General features: G+C 42.5%; 1 protein-coding gene across 3 annotated transcripts in view; it reads right to left on the reverse strand.

The window, feature by feature from the left end:
* Positions 1–25,468, reverse strand: part of DYM (dymeclin) — a 348,564-nt gene that overhangs the window by 128,347 nt on the left and 194,749 nt on the right. For all 3 annotated transcript variants that reach the window (XM_065405941.1, XM_065405940.1, XM_065405937.1), the window contains 2 exons: positions 16,424–16,537; positions 13,925–14,019 (listed from right to left, as the gene is read on the reverse strand). In XM_065405941.1, coding sequence (XP_065262013.1) covers positions 13,925–14,019; positions 16,424–16,537 — 209 coding nt within the window. The remainder of the gene's footprint in view (positions 1–13,924; positions 14,020–16,423; positions 16,538–25,468) is intronic.

Raw genomic sequence — 25,468 nt, forward strand, 5'->3', positions numbered from 1 at the left:
GGTATTTCCATGTTGGAAACAGCTGATATTAGCCTAAACCTCCTCTCCATATGCTCCACACTCAGCAGACATGCCCACCACATGTAGCACTCCTTTTTTTGATGATGCAGCTAAATCAGCACGGATGTCACCTAATGCATATGAGCACCACTACACTAGATGTATAGTAACCTGGACAGTAAGGGGCAATTTCATGGTTAAAACTACAGTAGAAGAGTATTTCACTCATTCACTAATTAATTTAATTAAATTTTACTTTGCAGGAGACATTTGTGCCCCCTTTCAATGTCTTATCTTTCCCCTATTTTAACAATAGCATCCTCATTTTTGCTACATTACTTTTTATTAATTGCAGTGACACCTTCCAATAATGGAATAGCTGATCAGCTTATCAAACTCCTCATGGCTGAACTAGGTCAACAAGCTATTAATACTGCCAGCATATGTTTCTTTTTTTTTATTATTACCTCGAGACTTTCATGTATTGTTTCTGCATTCCTCTGACACACAACACTACATGTGCATTCTTGCAACTAAGGGTATGCCTACACTGAAAACAAAGGTACATTTTTAACTCAGGTTAGCTAACTCATATTAGTTAACTTGGGGATGCTCATTGTTGTTTTTGCCCATCACGTCCATCCTCTTGCACTTTCTGTCCTTGGGGGTGGATTTATACCTTCCATGCCGAGCCCTGTCATTTGCTGCAGTCACCATCAGGGAGTTAGGGGCCAGGTGAGAGTAGAAACCCCCAAACACTTGCATGGGAGAAAGATATTATTTCTCTGAATGCTTTGCAGCAGGGAGCAATGAAGCACAGGTATTCCAGAGGGCCTTTGTAGGCTCCAGGAGAGCCTCATTTATCAAGAGGGCTATTCTCTCTGGAGATGATGGTTGGAGAATATCCAGCAGCTTATGCATATTCTCCTGCAAGAATTCCGCATGGATACCCAAGGTAGCAGCCATATGCTTCAGGGGATCCTTACATGACTTAAAGTCCTTGGGTACTGAGGGAGAGGAAGATGACGGGCACAGTAGAGTCATCCAGGGAGGACAAGGAGGTGGTTTGCCGCACCAGTGACAGATCCTTCTCTTGTACCACAGGATCTGGTTGGAAGAGCCCCATAGGTCCAGGGGAAACGGACTCAGTGGTCACTTGCAGCTGAGATGACAGGAAAGCAGGCGCCACCGTCAGAACCAGTGATCTTGCATTGGAGGGGACCTCAGGGACTGAGGAGTGTCCCAGGGATTGCAAAGAGGCCATAGGGCATACAAATAAGGCACTGGTGGCCAGTACGCACTGGGTCAAGAGCCCTTGTCTTGACTGCAGGACACATGCCAATCTCAGTACCGACAGCGAACCAAGGATTGGTGCCTAGCCAATGAGAAGGAGGGCAATCTTGAACTAGATCTTGAGGAATCCTGGAGGTTCTGTGGTGACAACAGAGGAGCCAGCCCCGATGGGGCAAATAACCAGTCAGACTCATCTGAAGCCCAATAAGGAGGTGACATTAGTGCTGAAGAGGAGTGGGGAATCAGCACCAGTGGCACCGAATGAAACATTCCCACTTGGTACCAGGAGAGGTATCAGCACCAAGGCCGGTACCAAACTCAATGATGGGATGCACGAGTCTTAAGTGGGCCTTCGGTGTTGGGCCCGGCAGTGCTGATGGACCCGTCAGCTCTGCAACATGGGCAGAAGCTGCCAAAGGCACAATGTAGGATGAGCTGGTAGAAGCCATAGCACCGGAGAACTCCTGAACCAGCAGAGAGTCTGGGATTGAGGGGCAAAGCAGATCTGATGCCACCTGGCATGCCACCGGAATGGAGACAGCACGGTGGCTGATATCATTGGTACTGAACTTAATGGATGCCCCGTGGCCAGAACCAGAGTCAATGAAACGGGCCCTTTCTGATCTTGGACGGACCTGCTCCATCTCACATGCCAGAGGGAGTATGGTGTTGGTCAGCACTCCTCCTAGAAGAGGAGGAGGAGTCTCCCAAAGCCCTCGAATGGTTCCAACTCATTTTATGGGACCTCTTCCTCGCCACACCAGAGGAGGGTAAATGACCTCTTCCCTTGAGGGAAACATCAGATCCCAAATGCAGGGAGGCATCACTTGCCGGATCTGAAAGCAACTGCTTATCAGACAAGGGCCTCGGTGCCGAAGCAGGCCTCATGGCCTGCTTCAGAAGTTTCTGCTTCAACCACAAGTTTCTCGCCACCTGAGTCCTCTTTGTAAATGAGTTGCAGATGGAGCACTCTCTTTAATGTGTCCCTTGCCAAGACACAACAAGCACCTTGTGTGGGCACTACTGTTGGGAGTGACCCCCCACACACAATGGATAATGCTTGAAACCTGGTGAGGGCACCACACAGGGCAGCCAACTACTCTACTAACACTTAAACTAAATCTAAGGTACTACTATTACTATATACAAGAAAATTGCTAAGAAAACAGAGTGAAAGTGTGAACTGAACATGCCACACAGAGCTCCAACTCTCGCCATGGATGGTGAGAAGGAACTAAGGGGGTCGGAAGTGGTGCTGCTCTTATATGGCCAGGGGAGGGGATATGACCACAGGTCATGAGTGCCGTCCCCAGAGGTGCAGCTAGGTAAAATTCTCTGGCTCTGGTGTGCGTACACACACATGCAATACATGGCTGCATTTATTTGAAGAAGAGCAGAACATTTTCCTTTCAAGTTTTGCTCCCTGAAAAGTGCTGTTAATTGTGGGTAGTCCAATTTTACTGCATTTCGGCCCTGTTTGTCCATTACTATGCCTATATGAAACAGGAAGCCATATTTTAAAAAAAGTTTCCCTCTAGCATAGTGACCATCAAAGAAAAAAATAAATAGTCAGGAAGACTGGAATGCTCACATTGGGTAAAGCAGTGTGGTATACCCATTTGTTTATCTTCCTGCACCAGCAGCCTAATGAATTCTGAGCTAGTAATTATGTTTTGGTAATGTCACTGCTTGGAAACTTTATTAACCAATCAGAGATTTCTAATCTCCCACCTTATTTTTAGACTATTAATTTCAGGATTCTAAGTCCAACAAAGCCCCTAATAAGCAGCTCAGATCACATGCATCTTGCTGCTGCACAAATGTTTTTACTTCTCGACAGAAAACATGTACTGTACTAATTGAATAAACCTTCCTGTTTCATATAGCCATAGTAATGGACACTCAGGGCAGAAATGCAGTAAAATTGGGCTACCCACAATCAACAGCACTTTTCAGGGAGCAAAACTTGAAAGGAAAATGTTCTGCTCTTCTTCAAAACATCTTCTACTTCTAAATACAAAGATCCTTTTTGAAGAAAGTTAGGGTTTTGAGTAAAAAAGACACCCCCCCCAAAAAAACATTACTACAATTCACCTCTGAGGAACTGGTGAGAGACATTAAGCTATCTTGAAGTTACTTGCTGCTTTAGATCCTGTAAAGTGCAGATATCCTTCAACTCCTCTTGAAAGAAATGGGAATTGAAAGTTCCAAGCACATTGCAGGATTGGTCCTTATAAGACTGATTAACTTCATAAGACTGCTATAAAACAAAACCAAATGAAAATTCAAACTCTATACATACAAGTTACCCAAGGCATTAAACGCCACTTCTCAATCTGCACCCTACCTCTCTGTTTTCAGTTCCTGTGGGTTATTTTATCTCTAGCTGTTTAAAATATTTCACCAAGATAAACTTCTAAAAATAAAACTTCTTGGTTTTATAAAAATTGCAAAGGTCACAAACAAAACAAAAAGCACCCCATGAATCCAGATCTAAATAATACATGCATTTGTGAGTTTCTGTACTTCTACCAAGCATAATATAGGACGTTTGATTAATTTCACTGTTGTTTTTAACTTGAGGAGTAACTGACAACAGAGAAGAAAATATAAGCAAGGGAGTTTTAGTGTAATCTACCAGTATAATTCTGGACACTACATTTGTCAGTGCTCTCCAAATACAAAAAGAGTTAAGTATCAGAGGGGTAGCCGTGTTAGTCTGGATCTGTAAAAAGCGACAAAGAGTCCTGTGGCACCTTATAGATTAACAGAAGTATTGGAGCATAAGCTTTCGTGGGTGAATACCCACTTTGTCAGAATTAGACGGTGGCAGATAATATCCTTAGCACATTGTGAAAAAATTGTGTGTAATTAATGAGCAATGTAAACAATGAAGAGTATCCTAACAGTTAAGAGATGGGAAGGCTCTCCACACTCTTCAATACAGGATGTATCCAATATTAATTGAGTGCTGTCAAGGATTTTATTATAAATAATGTTATATCTATTTCCATTCCCAGCAGCTGAACATAATGAAAATATTTATACAAATCTGTCAAGTTTGATGTTTGCAGGAATGTGATGTAAATTTTCTGATGTTATAAAGTTATATTTTATTGAGATCCTACGTGCACTATATTAGATATTCTCAGTCTTTAATGGACAATAGTCTTCAAAATTTAAAAAAAATTGGCAGTCTCTGCTCAGAAGAGAATTAGGAAAAAGCTTACATGAAAACTGAATTTACTTCTCACATTAAAGAAGGAATTATTAGAGCATCTGGTGAGACTTGAATTATGACTGTCTGCATTTTGTTGTATGGCTAAGCTATTAGCTATTTTATTTTAAAACTGTACATCCTAAAATAAAAAATATGTAGTTGTAAAGTATTATCTGCATTTTAGGGCTTTCCTGTGGCCCTCATTCAGGGCACCTTTTTATTAAGAGACAGTTTCTTAATTTCCCTTCAGAGAGACATTCGTATTCTGATGAGTTCAGAGTAAGAATCTAGATATAAATATAATTCTGCTTTATTCCTACCACAGAACATGGAGCAGTTGGGTCCACTGGGTGCTGAAACAGTTTAATCACAGTGACTATTCGATTGTGGGGTATGAAAAGAGGGATGAACACAAAGAGTACCCCTACGAATATTTAACTTTTATGATATACGTGTGATACGGTATCATGACACACAGAGTACCGAGGGACCAGAGGATGAAGAAGAACAGGCTACTCTGCGATGAGATTACCTGCTGGTCATCTTGGGCAAACATCCTGATCCATAGAGGTCAAGACCCTATATACGGTACTGGCAACAAAAGTTTGGGGAAAAGGAGCCATCTGCCCTGAGGCTGGGGGACTCATTGACTCCACATTCAAAGAGGAGAAGAAATAGGATGTTTGTGATTGTGGACTCCCTCCTGAGGGGAATGGAGGCATCTATCTGCTGACCTGACATGATGTCCTGGGTGGTGTGCTGCCTGCCTGGAGCCCATGTCCGAAACGTTACAGAAAGGTTGCCGAGGTTCATCCTTCTGACCACTACCCCATGCTGCTCATTCATGTGGGAACTAATGATACTGCCTATGACCCAGAGCATATCAGCAGTGACTACAGGGCTCTGTGAGTGAAGGTGAAGGAGTCCGGGGTGCAGATTGTATTCTTGGCGATCCTCACAATTAAGGGTAGGGACCCAGGCAGAAACACATACATCCGGGAGGTGACACTAACGGTCCACGCCTAGCGGAGTACCAGAGCTTGGGCTCCAACCCAAACCCAGTCGTCTTCACAGTAATTGTACAACCCCACAGCTCAAGCCCCAAGAGCCCAAGTCAGCTGAGCCTAGCCAGCCGGGGGTGTTTAATTGCTGTGTAGATGTATCCTGAGTCACCAACCTAGTGAGGAAGGCTTTAAACTAGGTTCAAAGGGACCAGGAGACAAAAGTCCACAGGTATGTACAAAAAAGGGTGACCTTAATAAAGGGCTAGATGCTGGGGGTGGGAATGGAAAATTACAATTGAGCCATAGGAGCAGCAAAAGGGAAAACATGGGGGAATCTGTTCAATGGCTTAGATGTCTATACAAAAATGGAAGGAGCATGAGGAATACACAGGAAGAAATGCAAGTATTAGGGCATAAGCTAAATTATGACTTAACTGGCATCACTGAGACTTGGTGGGATAAATCTCATGACTGGAATTATTGGTATTTGGGGGATAGTTTGTTCAGGAAGTACAGACAGGGAAAAAAGGGAGGAGGTGTTGCATTAATCATCAAGAATATATATACTTGTTCTGTGGTCCAGAGGAAGATGAGAGGCAAACTAGTTGAAAGTCTGGCTGAAAGTAAAAGAGGAAAAAACAGGGATGTCGTCATGATAGGAGTCTACTACAGATCACCAAATCAGGAGGTGGTGGAGGACAAGGCATTTTTAGAACAAACACCCAAAACACAAGACCTGGTATTAATGGGGGACTGTAACTACCCAAACATCTGTTGGAAAAGTACTGTGGGAAAATACAAAATGGTTCTTGGAATGTACTGAGAACAACTTCTTGTTTCAGAAGTGGAGGAAGTAACCAAGGGACACCCATCTTAGACTTGATTCTGACTAACAGGGAGGAATTGGTTGCGAATCTGGGGTGAAAGTCAATTTGAGTGAAAGTGAGCATGAAATAATACACTTCACAATTCTAGGGAAAGGAAAGAGTGACAGCAGCAGAATAAGGACAATGGACGTCAACAAGGAGGCTTTAACAAACTCAGAGACCTGGTAAGGTCAGGTCTCCTGGGAAAAAAAATTCTAAGGATAAAAGAGGTTCAGGAGAGCTGGCAGTTTCTCAAAGACATAGAAAAAACGGTTACTCACCTTTTTGTAACTGTTGTTCTTCGAGATGTGTTGTTCATGTCCATTCCAAGCAGGTGTGTGCGCACCGCGTGGACGCCAGCCGGAAGATTTTACTATAGCGGCGTCCATAGGGTCGGCTTCGGCGCCCCCTGGAGTGGCGCCTTCATGGCGCTGTATATAGGGGCCAGCCGACCCTCCACCCCTTCAGTTCCTTCTTGCCGACACTCTGACAGAGGGGCAGGAGGTTGGGTATTGGAATGGACATGAACAACACATCTCGAAGAACAACAGTTACAAAAACGTGAGTAACCGTTTTTTCTTCGAGTGCTTGTTCATGTCCATTCCAAGCAGGTGACTCATAAGCCTGAACCTAGGCGGTGGGGTCGGAGGTCACTGCAGACTGGAGTACGGTCCTAACAATTGCCACATGGCTTGGATGTATTTCAGTCCAGAGGTCATAGAATATCAGGGTTGGAAGGGACCTCAGGAGGTCATCTAGTCCAACCCCCTGCTCAAAGCAGGACCAATCCCCAACTAAATCATCCCAGCCAGGACTTTCTCAAGCCTGACCTTAAAAACCCCTAAGGAAGGAGATTCCACCACCTCCCTAGGTAACCCATTCCAGTGCTTCACCACCCTCCTAGTGAAAATGTTTTTCCTAATATCCAATCTAAACCTCCCCCACTGCAACTTGAGACCATTACTCCTTGTTCTGTCATCTGCTACCACTGAGAACAGTCTAGATCCATCCTCTTTGGAACCCCCTTTCAGGTAGCTGAAAGCAGCTATCAAATCCCCCCTCATTCTTCTCTTCTGCCGACTAAATAACCCCAGTTCCCTCAGCCTCTCCTCATAAGTCATGTGCTCCAGCCCCAAATCATTTTTGTTGTTCTCTGCTGGACTCTTTCCAATTTTTCCACATCCTTCTTGTAGTGTGGGGCCCAAAATTGGACACAGTACTCCAGATGAGGCCTCACCAATGCCAAATAGAGGGGAATGATCACGTCCCTCGATCTGCTGGCAATGCTCCTACTTATACAGCCCAAAATGCCGTTAGCCTTCTTGGCAACAAGGGCACACTGTTGACTCATATCCAGTTTCTCGTCCACTGTATGCCCTAGGTCCTTTTCTGCAGAACTGCTGCCTAGCCGCTCGGTCCCTAGTCTGTAGCAGTGCATGGGATTCTTCCATCCTAAGTGCAGGACTCTGCACTTGTCCTTGTCGAACCTCATCAGATTTCTTTTGGCCCAATCCTCTAATTTGTCTAGGTCCCTCTGTATCCTATCTCTACCCTCCAGCATATCTACCACTCCTCCTATCTGCAAACTTGTTGAGGGTGCAATCCACGCCATCCTCCAGATCATTAATGAAGATATTGAACAAAACCGGCCCCAGGACTGACCCTTGGGGCACTCCACTTGATACCGGCTGCCAACTAGACATGGAGCCATTGATCGCTGCCCGATGATCTAGTCAGCTTTCTATCCACCTTATAGTCCATTCATCCAGCCCATACTTCTTTAACTTGCTGGCAAGAATACTGTGGGAGACCATATCAAAAGCTTTGCTAAAGTCAAGGAATAACACGTAGACTGCTCTCCCCTCATCCACAGAGCCAGTTATCTCATTGTAGAAGGCACTTAGGTTAGTCAGACATGACGTGCCCTTGGTGAATCCATGCTAACTGTTCCCGGTCACTTTCTTCTCCTCAAAGTGCTTCAAAATTGATTCCTTGAGGACCTGCTCCATGATTTTTCCAGGGACTGAGGTGAGGCTGACTGGCCTGTAGTTCCCTGGATACTCCTCCTTCCCTTTTTTAAAGATGGGCATTACATTAGCCTTTTTCCAGTCATCTGGGACCTCCCCCGATCGCCATGAGTTTTCAAAAATAATGGCCAATGGCTCTGCAATCACATCCGCCAACTCCTTTAGCACCCCATGGACTTGTGCTCGTCCAGCTTTTCTAAATAGTCCTGAACCACTTCTTTCTCCACAGAGGTCTGGTCACCTCCTCCCTATACTGTGCTGCCCAGTGCAGTAGTCTGGGAACTGACCTTGTTTGTGAAGACAGAGGCAAACAAGCATTGAGTACATTAGCTTTTTCCACATCCTCTGTCACTAAGTTGCCTCCCACATTCAGTAAGGGGCCCACACTTTTCCTGACCTCCTTCTTGTTGCTAACATACTTGAAGAAACCCTTCTTGTTACTCTTAACATCCCTTGCTAGCTGCAACTCCAATTGTGATTTGGCCTTCCTGAATCCACTCCTGCATGCCTGAGCAATATTTTTATACTCCTCCCTGGTCATTTATCCAAGCTTTCACTTCTTGTAAGCTTCTTTTTTGTGTTTAAGATCAGCAAGGATTTCACTGTTAAGCCAAGCTGGTCGCCTGCCATATTTACTATTCTTTCTACCCATCGGGATGGTTTGTTCCTGCAACCTCAATAAGGATTCTTTAAAATACAGCCAGCTCTCCTGGACTCCTTTCCCCCTCATGTTATTCTCCCAGGTGATCCTGCCCATCAGTTCCCTGAGGCAGTCAAAGTCTGCTTTTCTGAAGTCCAGGGTCCGTATTCTGGATAGATGTGTAACAGCAAACTATCCCAGCGCAAAAGAAAGATAGGAAGATGGTAAGAGGCCAATATAGCTCCATCAGGATCTCTTTAATAATGAAAATCAAAAAGAAAGCCTAGAAAGAGTGGAAACATGGACAAGCTGCTAAGGAGGGGTACAAAAGAAAAGCACAAGCATGTAGGGAGAAAGGCTATGACACAAAGTGAGTTATATGTAGCAAGGGACATAAGAGGCAGTAAGAAGATGTTCTATAAATACATTAGGAATAAGGGAAAGACAAAGGAAAGTGTAGGTCCACTATTTAGCAGGAAAGGAGAGGTAATAATGGATGACATCAAGACGACTGAGGTGTTTTATGTCTATATTGCATCAGTCTTTACTAAAAAGGTTGTGACCCGATACATAACGCAATTAATAGTAACTCACACCAAATACGGAAGGAACAGGTTAAAAAAATATTTAGATGTATTCAAGTCGGCGGGGCCTGACAAAATTCACTCTAAAATACTTAAGGACCTAGCTGAAGCAATCTCAGAACAGTCAGCAACAATCTTAGAGAACTCATGGAGGATGGGTGAGGTCCCAAAGGATTGGAGAAAGGCAAACATAGTACCTATCTTTAAAATGCAGAATAAAGAGGACCTGGAGAATTATAGACCAGTCAGCCTAACTTCAATACCTGGAAAGATTCTGGAACAAATTATTAATCAATTGGTAAACACTTAGATGATAATAGGGCAATAAGTAATAGCCAACCTGGATTTTTAATAATCATGCCAAACCAACCTAATTTCCTTCTTTGACAAGGTTACTGGCCTAGTGGATATGGAGAAGCCGTAGAAATGATATATTTTGATTGTAGTAAGGCTTTTGACACAATCCCACATGACAATCTTATAAGCAAACTAGGGAAATAATAGTATTTCATCTAGACCAAAGGTGGGTGCATCATCGGTGGAAAGACTGTACTCAAAGAATAGTTAGCAATGATTTGCTGTCAATCTGTGAAGATGTATCCTTGTAGAGTCCCGCAGAACTCACTTCTGGGTCCATTACTATTCAATATTTTCATTTTTGACTTGGATAACGGAGTGGAGAGTATGCTAATAAAATTCGCAGATGACATTAAGCTGTGAGAGGTTGTAAGCCCTTTGGGGGACAAAAATCAGAATTCAGAACCACCTTGACAAATTGAAGAATTTGTCTGAAATCAACCAGATGAAATTCAATAAAGACAAGTGCAAAGTACTACACATGCTGAGGAAGGCAAAATCAAATGCATAACTCAAAATGGTGAGTAACTGGCAAGGCAGTAGTACTGCTGAAAATAATTTGGGGGTTATAGTGGATCACAAATTGAATATAAGCCAACAATGTGATGTAGTTGCAAAAAAGAGTGTAATACCATTCTGGGATATGTTAACACAAGTGTCATATGTAGGACATTGGAGGTAATTCTCCCACTCTATTTGGCACTGGTGAGGTCTCAGCTAGAGTACTGTGTCCAGTTCCGGGCACCATGCTTTAGGAATAGACAAACTGGAGAGAGTCCAGAGGAGTGCAACAAAAATGATAAAAGCTTTAGAAAACCTGACCTATGGGGAAAGGTTAGTAAAACTGGGCTTGTTTAGTTTTGAGAAAAGAAGACTAAAGGGGAACCCGATAATAGTCTTCAAATATGTGAAGAGTTGTTATAAAGAGGATGGTGATCAGTTATTCTCAATGTCCACTGAAGATAGAACAGGAAGTGACTGGCTTACTCTGAAGCAAGGGAGATTTAGGTTAGATATTAAGAAAAAGCGTTCAAACTATAAAGACAGGTAAGTATATAGGTGTCTCAGGCAGGTTTTGGAATCCCCATGACTGGAAGTTTTTAACAGTTTAGACAAAAACCTGTCAGCAGGGCTTAAATTCAGCTGGAGCCATCCAGAGTGGAGCTCCAGTAAATATTTTCAAACCCGCGGGAGCCACTGAAGCCCTGAGGCAGCCCGCATGGCTGAAACCCCAATCGTGGTGCCTCCCTGTGTGGCTAAAGCCCAGAGCCCTGCCCTGCAGCTGAAGCCAAGATCCCTGAATTAGGGTGGGGCACGGGGAGCTCCAGGCAATAGTCTCTGAGAAATTAAGCCCTGTCTGTCTCAGCAAATTAAGACTGTGTAAAAACATTACATTATTACTGTTACCCTTGTCTTCATTTCCCCTTCCCTCCTAGTGTTGATCACAGTCACTTGTCGTGTCCTGTCTTAAACTAGATAATGCAGCCACTTTTTCGTCTGTGTTTCAACCCAGCAAAGCATGGCCTCCATGCTGACAGGACCCCACAGGCACCACTGGAATAACCACCACCTCTCACTTAGTGAACAATCTGTACAATCTGTAATGAAGAATTCTGTAAATGCAATGAGTTCTCAGATTAATTGATTTTTCCACCTGCCCCGAAAGATTACCAACATGCTGGCTTTAGGCATGGTCCTGCAGTTGTTACTCAGATATAACTTCTACTGAAGCCTGAATAAGGACTGCCAGTCCAGTCCCTAGTGGTTTTGACCTTATTGTTATTATTTGTATTGCAGTAGCACCCAAGAGCCCCAGTCTTGGACCAGGACCCCAGTGTGTTAAGCACTGTACAAACACAGAACAAAAAATGATTCCTGTTCCTAGGAGATTATTCTTTTGAAGAACTAAGGTTTTGAATGCCAGTATTATTTTGAAAGGTTTCAGAGTGGTAGCCGTGTTAGTATGTATCAGCAAAAACAACGAGGAGCGTACCTTAGAGACTAACAAATTTCCTCGTTTTTGGTATTATTTTGGTTGCTCCAACTCTGATTTTTATTCTAGCAAGAGTAGAATTAGACATATTATTTCAAATGTGGCTTTACTAGCTCCTTATACAATGCAAGAATACTGTGCAACATGCAATTTGGTGCATTTAATTTAAACATGACAGAGATTTTGCTGTTTATTCCATCATTAAGCATCATGGCTTTAAATACATAACAGTTCTGTATGTGTGAGGGAGAAATACAACGCAATTTTGTATCACACCTTTCATATAAGAATATAGAGCAACTAGTCTTCACGTCCAAATAAAAACAAGTAGGTTAAGGTATCAGAGCAGTGTATATGGCAAGATGGATGCAGTGGATACAAAAAACCCAAGCTTCATAGTGAATTGTTGTGTATGAAGCACCTAAGATTATTTGATTGAGTTTCATGTCCTTGCCTGGGTCTTGAGATAGGATCTGAGAAACGTCAAGGAGTCAATCTGCTGCTAGATGGTGGGAAGAGCATGCAGGAAGGATCCAGTGATCACTGTAGAGAAGGTTTTGGTGGAGTGCAGGGAGAGTGACTGGTAGTGACACAGTGACAGATGTTTGAAATGCAGAGGGACTGGAGAGTGGAAAGGGATGAAGAGAGAGACTGGGAGTATAGGAAAGGCAATTCTGTGCAGAATATGGAAGAGGCTGTACATATCATATTCTGAAATGGGTAAAAAGTCTGCAAGTTTTCCAAGGATTGAGGTGATATATGCTTGCTTTCAAAGGCATCCATTAGCCGCATTATTATTTCACATTTCACAGGTTGATACTTGGAAAGTTGGACTTAGAGACCATGAAGGGTAATATGTAAGAATTTGGATGTAGAGACCAGGAATAGCAGCACAGGAGTTATTTAAGACAGTATCAAATATAGGCAACAATTAGAGTTACAGACTTGGTAAACACTGCAAGGAAGAGAGCTCAGATTTAAGTTGAACATGTACTGTAGGCTGCAGCCATTGTGTGTGAATCGATGACTTGTGTCAAGCAGGGAGATGATGATGGCATACATAGAAGTAGGTACCTCAAGAGCAGAAAGGACCATCACAGAAATAGCTCCCACAAAACCAATATTTTTTAAAAATACTGTACTTCTTGTTAGTCTAGACTTTTACTAAGTACATACACACTTATCAAAGAAATGTGTGATATTTTGAACTTATTTTTGGCATAAAATCTGTATTTGCCAAGCATTGTAAAATGTTTCCCCAGGATGTAATGTCGTGGACCTTTTTGGTTTCCTTTGGAGCACTGAGTAGATGAGCTGCTAAAATAAAGTGGGCACATCCCACACCAGTACCTGCAACTACATGGTGGCCTCTGGAACTGGTGGAACTTGGTCCTTCCCATCTTCTATATCTAAGACTCTATGAAAGCTGTGTCCCTTTTATTAGAACACAAGCTGACATTAACTGACTTGTTACAAGAAAGGCTAGTTAACTTGATCATTCAAAAAGGCACAAAAGTAAGTAACTGCAAAAGGTGCACAACACCCCATCACAAAGGAATGGCTATGTTTTGTCTACATTAAAAATAAAGGCAGAAATATACTAAGTTGAAAGTCCAGTTAGCAATGTTCTGGAGAACTATCACACATTACATTTTTGTCATAACAGAGCAAGTGACTGAAAAATATTCCAGTTTAAAAGCAATCGCTATGGCTGCTCTATGGAGAGCAGAAAAATATCAAAAGTTTCTTTGATAAAGATTTATAATATTTGTCACTAACTCAAAACGTAACTCAGACTTCATGAAGCGAAATAAGATTTATCTGGTATAATTTAATTCCGATTTCACTTATATCTATTCAGTCATAGAAAATTCAAGTCCCTTTCCCTCTGAATTTAGCTGGAAGACCAGTTTAAATATTTTTAAAAGGCTTATATTTACCTGATGATTCTCTGAGCAGCATACTGATGAAGTGAGCGGAACTGTGCTGACATATTTGCTAAGGCTGCCAGACAATTTGTATGAAGGTATTTGTCCTGTTGGAAAAGAGGGGGGAAAAACACATCAAACTGTCCTTTTCATATACACTGAGACCTGTCATAAGAAACCACTCCAAGGACTTACAAACATCCGTTGCTTAACAGAGGTGGTCTTCTAATGAAGGTGGAACAGAATTGCACTTTGTATATTTAGAGATGCTTTAATAATGGTCTCTTTAGACATGAATTTGCCTAATAAGGGTGGTCTCTTGTACAGATTTCACTGTACGTATACATTTTAAAATGAAAGTTGATATACAATGGGATCATGAATATAACTGATAAATGGTAGAGAAAACAGTCTCTATTGCTTTTTAATTCTCTCTCCTTTCCTTTGCCCCAATTATCTCCAACCTTACCCAATCCTTTTTGCCCTATATTCTTCAACCTCCATATTAATTATTTCAAAACATTCAACTTCTCCACAACTACCGCTAATATGGTACTTCATAAGTTCTGCTCCTCTGTAGTTGGAGTTTCTGAAGCCCATTTTAACTACCATCTTTCCAGATAAATGTTTAAACACTGGCTCACTCAAAGTCAGAGAACTGCATAGCACAGATAAAACGGTGGAATCCACAATCCTATGGATTATACAATATTTATTGATCCTGCTCACAGGGGAGAGGCAAGTAAACATGGATTGTGTTATTCTTCAAGGGAAGAGAATAAATCTTAAGAAGCATATTGGAGGGATTAATTTACTGTAATAGATATTAAAAGTGGTAGGGGTTGCTCATTGTATCCTCACCTTTTGCAGAAAATTAGATTCTCCACTCCTAGGCTTTATCTTTAGTCATATGTTTGACCAACACCTCTACAACATGGAGCAATGTTTAATGATTTCCTTCATTAAGAGTCCCTCTTCCCTACTTAGGGCTAAAATGTGCATTTATTCTCCCTAAGAGTAACACAGACCCCCAATGCCACATATAAATTCCAAGTATCTTCCTGTCTAACTGATGTAAACATGAAGTGGCCTCTGGCTCCTTCTACTACTTATTCTGCCAGTGCCCGGGGAATCTGTATATTATGGCAATCAATACAGTAGGCTGAAATCAGATATAGATTCAAAATTCCATTTCCTATGTCACCTGCACTTGCCTTGCCTTGAACAAGGCTAGATAGAATTCCTGTGCTCCCATGTTCAAAGTATAAAGCTCCTCTTGTGACCAAGAAGATTCATTCAGCATTGTTGGCTAGAACTTAGCCATGACTCAAAAAAAAAAAAAAAAAAAAGGGGAGGGAGAGGGGGGAAAGAACGGGGGGAGTTTCTGGTTCCAACTGAATATTCTGTAAAAGCCTCTAACTTAAAGCAGAGGTAAATCTGATAAATATTTGGAATTTAATACCAAAATGCAGCCTATTTACAAGAAACCATTTACTGGTTAAATGGCTCGCAAACCCTTATTCCTGTTTATAAAATCTTACTTGACAAAGTATTGCTTACATTTAATCCAATATAAACTCTGCAACCAGTATCAGCTTCCTTTCCTTCCATCTCATTGTGTCTGTTATCTCATGAAATAGAAATTACAGCCAATTAACGTCTGTTTTAAGTTGTTAATGGGGGTGGTGTTAGTATTATTACCATATAATTATCTCATCTATTTGTTTGATGTGACCACATATATGGTGATTTTAGTTTTAAATTCTTTGATCTAGTAACAAATAACACCATGCTTTAGTTAATTTTATTGCAAAAACTTCTCAACATTTTCAGCAATGAAAGAAACGTACAGAAGTCTTTAATGTAGTTTACATGTCTGCTACACACATTAGAGAGATACACCTGAAGTGCCCCTAATTCAAAGATCCACAAAATATAACCTAATGGATTTTAGGGAAGTCAGAAGTGAAATTATGCATGATGGGGAACGTATTTGAAAGAACCATGCTTTTCCACAGATCTCTCAATTATACTCATTATACTTTTCAGAAGAAAAGCAGAAGTAATTTTTTTCCACCCCAATTTCCAGACCTGTTTATAAAACTATATTATCAAATAACAAGGAACCCAAATCCGTACTTCTGGATAATTTAACATAGGTGAAAAATCCCACACGTAATTTAATTATATGGTATGCTGGTATTTTTTTCTCTGATCAGAAATCTATTACTTTTTTCAGGAACTATGCAACTACTACTATGACTGGACTTTGTGTGTTAGTAATCAAAGCAGCTGAACTGAATGATATCACAGAAATTGCTTTACACATTCAGAAGCACTTCATACGGTACCTGAGTGCTGACTTTTTTTCTGCCTCCCGCACTGTGTTTAGGTGCTCATTTGCTGCGAAAAAGTTCACTTTTGTTTTTTACCACCGTTTGGAACTGAACTCCAGCTGATGGAAGACCACAGATATACCCTACATATATAAGTTCTAAATATAACCCTTACCCTTGTCCTTGTCATGTTGTACTGAATGGTTCTTATCACCACCAGTATCAGGAGACTCCCCAGTGAAATCTCGGTTAGAACACGCTCTGAGTACCAAGTGATATTTTTCAATATCTGCAATGAGGAAAAAAAAATAGCTTTCAACACCACATTTCAATTGTGAATGAGATGACATAAAATCATGCAGTTCTCTGGGCTCTTGCTTCCCTCGAGACAAATAAATTACCCTCCAAGTTCAATACACTAAAATTTATCATGTTCTAGAGTTTCAAAGGATACTGCAGTAGTATCCAACTTGCAGATCTTATTAACTTTGTTCTGCAGCTCATGTGGAGAAGGCACAAAGATGAGATACGTGAATAAAAAATTACTGGTGTGCTGAACTAACTTTAATTGAGCAGTATGAGTGTACGTACACACACACACACGCGCATGTGTGTGGAGAAAGTAAATAAGGAAGTGTTGTTTACTCCTTCTCATAACACAAGAACTAGGGGTCACCAAATGAAATTAATAGGCAGCAGGTTTAAAACAAATAAAAGGAAGTATTTCTTCACACAACATCCAGTCAACCTGTGGAACTCTTTGCCAGAGGATGTTGTGAAGGCCAAGACTATAACAGGGTTCAAAAAAGAACTAGATAAGTTCATGGAGGATAGGTGCATCAATGGCTATTAGTCAGGATGGGCAGGATGGTGTCCCTAGCCTCTGTTTCCCAGAAGCTGGGAATGAGCGACAGGGAATGGATCATTTGATGATTACCTGTTATGTTCATTCCCTCTGGTGCACCTGGCATTGGCCACTGTCGGAAGACAGGATATTGGGCTAGATGGACCTTTGGTCTGACCCAGTATGGCCGTTCTTATGTTCTTATGCAAAGTGAAACCTGTCTTGAAAGACTATTTAAGAGACCAGCAAAGATCGGATGCTTACCATGACTAGAGCTCCTAGGTTCTATGGGCAATACAAATAAATTTATAATAGAGGTAGCTCACTCAAGGTGGAGAAGAACTGTACTCAGTGCATTTGGGAATACTCTGGGAAGACTAGTGAAACAGGAAACTGTCTAATAAGGGTGGTTTCGTATAGAGATTTTACTCTACATAAATGAAAGATATTAGTATGAGTTAAGTTTCAGTGCAAATATGAGATTTACAAAAAAGTATAATACCATGAAAATGCATATACAACGAAACCTATGCAATAGTTTAACAATTTATTAGCAAACCTCCTGTCTTGAGACCATTCAAAAATACCCTCAAACTGTACTGTTCTGCTCCACTTTTATTAAACAGCCACCTTGTTAAGTGACAGATTTGTCAGCCCTCCGAATGGTCATTTGTTGCAGGTTTAAATCAACATTAGTAATAAAATGAGGCAAGGAACTGCCTCTTGTTAACAAAGCCAGCACAAAACTCCAATCATCCGCTTAGCATGGATGGAATTTCAAAAGCCCATGACACATTTACCCCTCACTGAGCCGCTCCACATTTGAATCCTGCCTGGTTAAGCCTATCTGCCCCACACCTGGTATACCTGGGCAGAGCCCCAGGGTGTTTCTGGGGCAGGCCTAGGCCTTGTGCTGTGTCAGAGTGGGGTGCAGCCTCACCGCTGAGTCCATGTCCTGGGGATTGGAGGGCTGTCGGGTGATCTCCCACCTTCATGCAGCCAGTCGCCTGTGCTCCCCACTGCCATGTTGGAGCCTTTGCATTTATTTATTGACCAATAAAACTTGCAGAATTTTGCAGAATTTTTAAATATTGTGCACAGAATTTTTAATTTTGTTGGCGCAGATTTTTTAATTTTTTGCACAGAATGCCCTCAGGAGTAAGTATTATAAGTAAATCCTCGTAGCAGATGATATTTTCAAGTCAGTCGGTCTCAGATTCACTGAGTTTTTTGCACCATTTTATCTCCTCAGAAAGGGAATTCAGTCTATGTGCATCTTGACAGAGTACAATTTACAAGTTATGAGATAAGAGTACATAGAGAGGTCTATGCCAGAGGAACAGCAGAGACTATGGCTATCTTTTGCTTCTCCAGTTGGAGTTTAAAGGAATTGTTAGGATTCATTTTGTTAGCTAGGTTTCCCTTCCTCATTTCTGGAACCAGACCCTCTTTTATCAAGTGTTGAATAGAAAGCTTTCAGACTCAAACACCCCCTTTAAAAATAACATTTTGTGCATCTGTACTGCACCCCATGCACAAGTATTCACTTTCTTCCTATAATTAAACTTCTAGCTTAAGAGTCAAATTAAAAGCAGCCCTTGGCAGAGCTCAAATTGGACTGGTACGGACCAGTACATCAGGACTAGAACATTTTGCCAACGTACCAGCACATCAGTGACTCCTGAGTCTTCAGCTATTCTTCTGGGAACCCAGGCTGTATCCAAATTCCACACCCTACTTCAAAGTGAGGGATACTACTACTGGTCGATTTCCCTAAAGCCAATCCCGCCTAATAACTACTTTCACTCTACTGGGTGGAGCCCAACCCCAGCATAAGGAATAGGAGGGTGGGAAGGTGGGAGAACATGCAGAGGCAACATCCCCACTTGTCTTCCAGGGTGATTGTGTTCATCTTCTCATCTCTTCTTTGGAGGGCATCAAGAAAGACCAATACTCTCTCTTTTCCAGGTAAAGGCTCTTCAGATGGCAAACAGCTTTACCCATTCCAAAGAAGCAGCAATGAAAACCTGTCCTCTGGTCTGCTGACTTTTACAGCCTCTCGGGTAACAGACTTAGAGGAAAATATTTCCTCCAGAAGAGAGAAGGATGGGGAGGTGGCAGCCACTATCCTCAAAAAGAAATAGAGACCCGAAGGGGTGGTCACTACCATACACAGACAAAGGGAGGAGGTGACACTTGGTACTACTTCAGGTTCTGGCATCTTTACACTCACTTCCTCTCTGGGATTAATGGGGTGGATCAAGGATCTGCATATACACCCCTCCCCCTTTCAAACAGGAGTCATAGGAGGTACCTAAAGCAAAAGACAGAGTCATATGGGAAAGGCTTTAAAACGTTCTATAAAGGAAGTGTCCAGGTTTCACAAAATAAAATGCAGTTGGTGAAACTCCAGAATGTTTTAAAAAAAGTTACAAGATGTCTTGTGAACCAAAAGTCCTAACATATACAATTACCAGAAAAAGAGTGCAGCCTGTGTTCTGAAGTCTACAGGGGATTCTGGAGGAATGCAGCACTAAGATTGTTAACTCTGCAAAAAATCTGCCACATTTGGAACCAAAGCAAAAAAGTATAGGAGGTCGTTATTAAAAAGTACACTAGGGGTGTCATACCATTACACTTAACATTAGAATATAAGGGCAATTTGATATACCAGAAATCATGGCATTGTAATTCCACACTATTACAGGGCAAATGGATTTGAAAATAAATGCATTGGCCGTGCCTCAACAGATAGAGCCCATTATTCTTTGGTGATATTGTAATCCTGGGACATACGTTAGTCTGCAAGAATGTACCTCTCTAAATGTGGATGTCAGAGTTCGGGGCAAATGCACTGGTATTTCCACTCAAGGATTCAGCAAGAGTACCCAACTCTCAGGCTTTCAGCTCCCCAGCTGTTGCCTCTCTTGAGTGGAGATGCACCTCTCTCCTCCTTCTGACCGGCTACTCCCAGACTGCCCTATTCCCTTGCCTCTGCTGTGTAATTCCCAGTACAGACAGGTTCCCTAGGCCACCTGCTTGCTTTCTCTTCAGAGACAGAGAACAGATATAATTTACCACACTGTTCTTTCTAAGCAAGCCTACTCTATTCTTAAGGTACAAAGCATTACAGAAAAAACATTAAAAACAAAAGGAGAACCTACATGGATGTTAATAAACTTATCAGAGTTCATACCAACGCTCACAGAGGCTCTGACAACTGCAGTCTTTTAATAACCCATCGTAAGGGCATCCTTGTGGTAACAAGTTCATCAAAGCTTCAGCTCAGTCTTATGAAGCCTCAGTAGGCCAAGTTCTTCCTATCCTCCCTTAAGGACTGGGGGCTTCTGTGGATCAGGGGTCCTGTACATTTGCTGGATCAGGAAGAAGGCCCCAAGTCAGCTGAAAATGAAGGTTTTTACCCAAAAGTCTGTTCTTTGTCTGTTGGTCTCTGGAGAATCCAGGTTGAATTAGTATATGCATCTCTCTCCAGGGGAACTTCAAAGGAACTTCTAATAATGGAGGAAGTTCATTAGCATCTCCCCTCCCTACTAGAGAAGGTACATATAATGTCACAGCAACACATACACAACTGTATTTTTAATACAATTCATCTCAAAAGATGTTAATCCGAACTCAGCAAGGTGTAATTTAACTCAATAAAGCTTATCTTAATTCCATAAAATTTCTTCAAGATATTGTCAATCTATCACAATGGGTATTTAAATAATAAATGTATGGCTTGATTTTTAGATGTATGTAGCACTCACACTTCTCACTGATGATAGTGGAAGAAGCTGTGGGCAGCATCTCTGATAGTCACACCATTTCTTTCTTTGACAGAGTTACTGGCCAACTGGATAGGTATAAGCAGATAACATGATTTATCTTGACGTTTTGATAATCCCACATGACATTCTCATAAGAAAACTAGGAAAACATGGTGTAGATGAAATTACTATGAAGTATGTGCACAATTGGTTGAAAAACCATATTCAAAGAGCAGTTATCAATGATTCACTGTCATACTGGGAGGATGTATCTAGTGGAGTCCTGCAGGACTCCTAGCTCCTGAACTATTCAACCATTAATGGAATGGAAAAGACAGTTACATTTTTATAACTGGTGTTCTTTGAGACGTGTTGCTCATGTCCATTCCATTGTAGGTGTGTGTGCTCATCACATGCACTGGTGCTGGAAGGTTTTCCCTCAGCGGTATCTGTTGGGAACCGGCTCTGGTGCCCTCTGGAATGGTGCCTGTATGACGCGGTATAAGGGGCGCTGCTGGTTCCCCCCACCCTCAGTTCCTTCTTGCTGGAAACTCTGACAGTGGGGAAGGAGGGTGGTCATGCCAGGTTTACCACTGGAACGGGGCATCGCTGTAGCCAGTGCGGGAGGCACCGGTAGGACTAGGACGTCCTGAGTAGCCTGCAGGGTCTAAGGCTTCGACGGCACGTCCAGGTGCTGAGCGCCCATGCCTCTATCCGGGGTGACAGGCACGTCTCTGGGTAGGCTAACCCACTCCACCTGAGCTGGGGCCCGACTCCCACTCGGAAGTGAGGACCTGCCCCTGTCGGGTCTTTGCTCCCCTCTGGCCCTGTCTTCCCCTTTATGGGATGTAGGTGATTGTCCCCTCCAGGTCTTTCTTTGCTTTCTTGCCAGTGCTGGGGAGGGCGTCAGTCCAAAGATGGTGCTGGGAGCGAAGTCTGATCTGGATGGTTCCAGTGCCGGTGCCAGCGCAGACTCCTTACGGAGTGCCCAGAGACGTATGTCCCTCTCCCTTTTTGTCCGAGGTTTGAAGCCTTTACAGATGCGACACTTGTCGCTGATGTGGGTTTCGCACAGGCACAGCTACCGTGAGGATCGCTGATGGACATCAGCTTTTTACACCGGTCACAGGGTTTGAAGCCTGGGGATCAGGGCATGAGTCCCGAGGCTGAGTCCCGTCCCAGACTAACTGACTAAGGGAAACTACTAACAATTTTCAACTATTTACAGGAGAAAAGTTCGTAACAACGGTTTGAGAAAGAGAAGGGTTGCCAAAGCAAGAAGACGTTCCGGCACCTTCACTGGTGGTAAGGAGGAGGGTGGGGGAACTGGTGGTGCCCCTTATATCACAGCATACAGGTGCCACTTCCCCCACTGTAGGGTGACCAGATGTCCCGATTTTATAGGGACAGTCCCAATTTTTGGGTCTTTTTCTTATATAGGCTCCTACTACACTGCTCTTCAGCCAAAATGCTTCTGAAATAAATGTAGTCAAACTTTACTAATTCTGGGTCACTGAGAACGAAAATGATGCTTAAAATTGTTGATTGGCTCTAGTTTTCAAGATATGCTATTGGGTCAGTATATACGACCCTTGACTTGGGAATGGCGGAGGATAAGTGAGTTATAAAGGGAAGGGATCTCAATTTAAACCAGAAATGACTAAAATACAGCTTTGACTGGATCTCTGAATAAATCTATGACTGGGTTTGGACAATACTTGCTTTTTAGGCAAAACAATGAATGATGCAATCTGAAGCTGGTATTGCGTCATACATGATATGAATTGCATCATGTTATTCCTAGAAGTCATGGATGATGCAATCATAACGAAGCTTACATCACTCTGCTGAACAAATTGCCCTATATCAGCTCTAGAAATCATACAGTGTCGTGCTCTCTTATTTGTCAGTGTTTGATTTTGCAAAGGGACACATTTCTGTTTAGCCAAAGTGAGCAGAGATGCCTCGTACTTGTGTGAACAGTGCAGATAACTTCTGCTATGTTTGTGGTGAAGTGACTTTTGCATCACAAAAGCGCAGTATAACCACTATGGTTAAGAAAGCCTATCACCTTTATTTTGGAAATCAGGACACATATGCTGCAACACTTGTGCAACAAATCTTCGCCAGTGATTGAACAGGAAAAGGAAATCTATGCCTTTTGCAGTGCCAATGATTTGGAGAGAGCCAACAGATCATACCAGCAATTGTTACTTCTGCATGGTGCCTCCAGTTGGGAAAGGTGTGTCAAAGAAGAAAAAGTGGACTGTGCATTATCCAAACATTCCATCAGCTATACGCCCAGTACCCCACGGAGAAGGACTGCCGGTTCCTGATGCACCAGAATCATTCTCACTTGCGTCAGACGAGGAAGAGGAAGAGGATGAAACTTCTGGTCCTGAACCATCAATGTCACAGGACCCACATTTTCTCCCATCCTCCTCCTCTGAACCACACCTCACAACACAAGGTGAACTGAATGACTTTGTCAGGGATTTGGAACTACCCAAGAGTAAGGCAGAGCTGTTGGGCTCCAGACTACAGCAGTGGAATCTCCTGGCAGGTGATGTTAGGGTTTCCATGTTCCGTGACCGTCAAAAGGATTTTGTCCCATTCTTCTTCATGGAAGGTGATCTTGTAGCCTGCAACAACATCGATGGTGTGATGGCAGCCCTCAACATCGTTCACGATCCAGATGAGTGGAGACTGTTCATTGATTCATCGAAGACGAGTCTTAAAGCTGTTTTACTGCATAATGGCAATGTTTTGCCATCAATTCCAGTTGGTCATGCAGTCCATATGAAGGAAACCTATGACAACATGAAACAACTTCTGAGGTGCATAAACTATGACCAACATCAGTGGCAGCTTTGTGGCGATTTGAAGGTTGTTGCTCTCTTGCTTGGTCTGCAGACTGGATACACAAAGTACTGCTGTTTTCTCTGCGAATGGGATAGTCGTGCAAGAGATTCCCACTACATCAAGAAAGATTGGCCACTCCGACAGTCATTGGAGCCTGGGAGGAAAAGTGTTCAGCATCCACCACTTGTTGAATCAAGGAAGATTTTGTTACCACCCTTACACATCAAGCTGGGTCTGATGAAGAACTTTGTCAAGGCCATTGACAAAACACAAGCAGCTTTCAAGTACCTCCGTGGAAAATTTCCAAGGTTAAGTGAAGCTAAGATAAAGGAAGGTGTCTTTGTTGGTCCTCAGATTCGTGAACTTCTTCGAGATGATGCATTTGACCATGCACTGCGTGGCAAGGAAAAGACGGCATGGAAAGCCTTCCAGTTAGTGGCAATAAATTTTCTCGGAAACAACAAGGCAGACAACTACAGGTTGTTGGTGGAAAACCTCCTCAAGGCATACAAAAGCCTTGGTTGCAACATGTCACTAAAGATACATTTTTTGCACTCTCATCTAGATTTTTTTCCACCGAACTGCGGAGCAGTGAGCGATGAGCACGGTGAGCGATTTCACCAGGACATTGCAACAATGGAGAAATGCTATCAGGGCAAATGGAGCCCATCAATGCTTGCAGACTATTGCTGGACAGTGACAAGAGATGCTCCATTTAATGAATACAAGAGACAAGCCAAGAAGCGCCGAGTAGACACTGAATAGGACTAAACTATGTACATAATAGCCTTTTGCCTTTTGTTTCATAATAAATTTTATTTATAGAACCCTTTTGCTGATTTTTAAAGTGTTACATAAACAGGACAGGTGAAATATTATCATGTAAAGCAACCATAAACACATGAAAAGACCTAGGTTTACAATTTATGATTAAAACTCTATCTACACAATATACATAGACATAAAATGTAAAAACTTAAATATCTTAGAAACAGTAGCCAATCAGTTGTTTTAATTGTCATATTTGAATTCAGCACATCAAAATACATAATAAATAGCACACATTTTATCTCTGAAGCAGACGACTTCTCAAAAATTGTAGACCAGTGTTACCCCTCATCCTCTCTCCTAATTTTTCACATTTGCTGTCTGGTCACCCTACCCCACTGCCATGTGGTGCTCCTGCCCTCTGCCTTGGAGCTGCTCCTGGGAGCCTCCCGCTTGCTGTGCAGGGGATGGGGGGGGGGAAGAGGGGTGCTAATGTCAGGGTGTTCCCCTTCCCCTGCTCCTGTATCCCATCTCCACAGAGCAGGGGGAGACACGACAGGGCTCAGGATGGAGGGAGCGTGCTGGCAGCAGCTGCTGTCGCAACTTGCTGATCTACTTAAAAAGGCAGTGTACTTAGAGTGGGGTCAGCGTAATTAAAGGGGCAATGCGCGTCTCTCTCTCACACACACACACACACACACACACACACACACACACACACACAGTGTGTCTCTGTCTCTCTCTGCCATGCTGTGTCTCCTCCCTCCATTTGTGCTGCCTTCTAGAGTGTGAGGCTACATTAACAACCATGTGTTAAGCCTTGAGGGCTCAGCCGATTGCTAATTCATCATTTAGCAGCAAGGCATTACCTGGGAAATATCCCACCCTCTAACTTCACCGCCTCTTATGGGGAAATTGGATTCGCTTAACATTGTTTCGCTTAAAGTAGCATTTTTCAGGAACATAACTACAATGT

Source organism: Emys orbicularis, chromosome 6, assembly GCF_028017835.1.
Source record: "Emys orbicularis isolate rEmyOrb1 chromosome 6, rEmyOrb1.hap1, whole genome shotgun sequence".
In the NCBI taxonomy this organism is placed as follows: Eukaryota; Metazoa; Chordata; order Testudines; family Emydidae; genus Emys; species Emys orbicularis.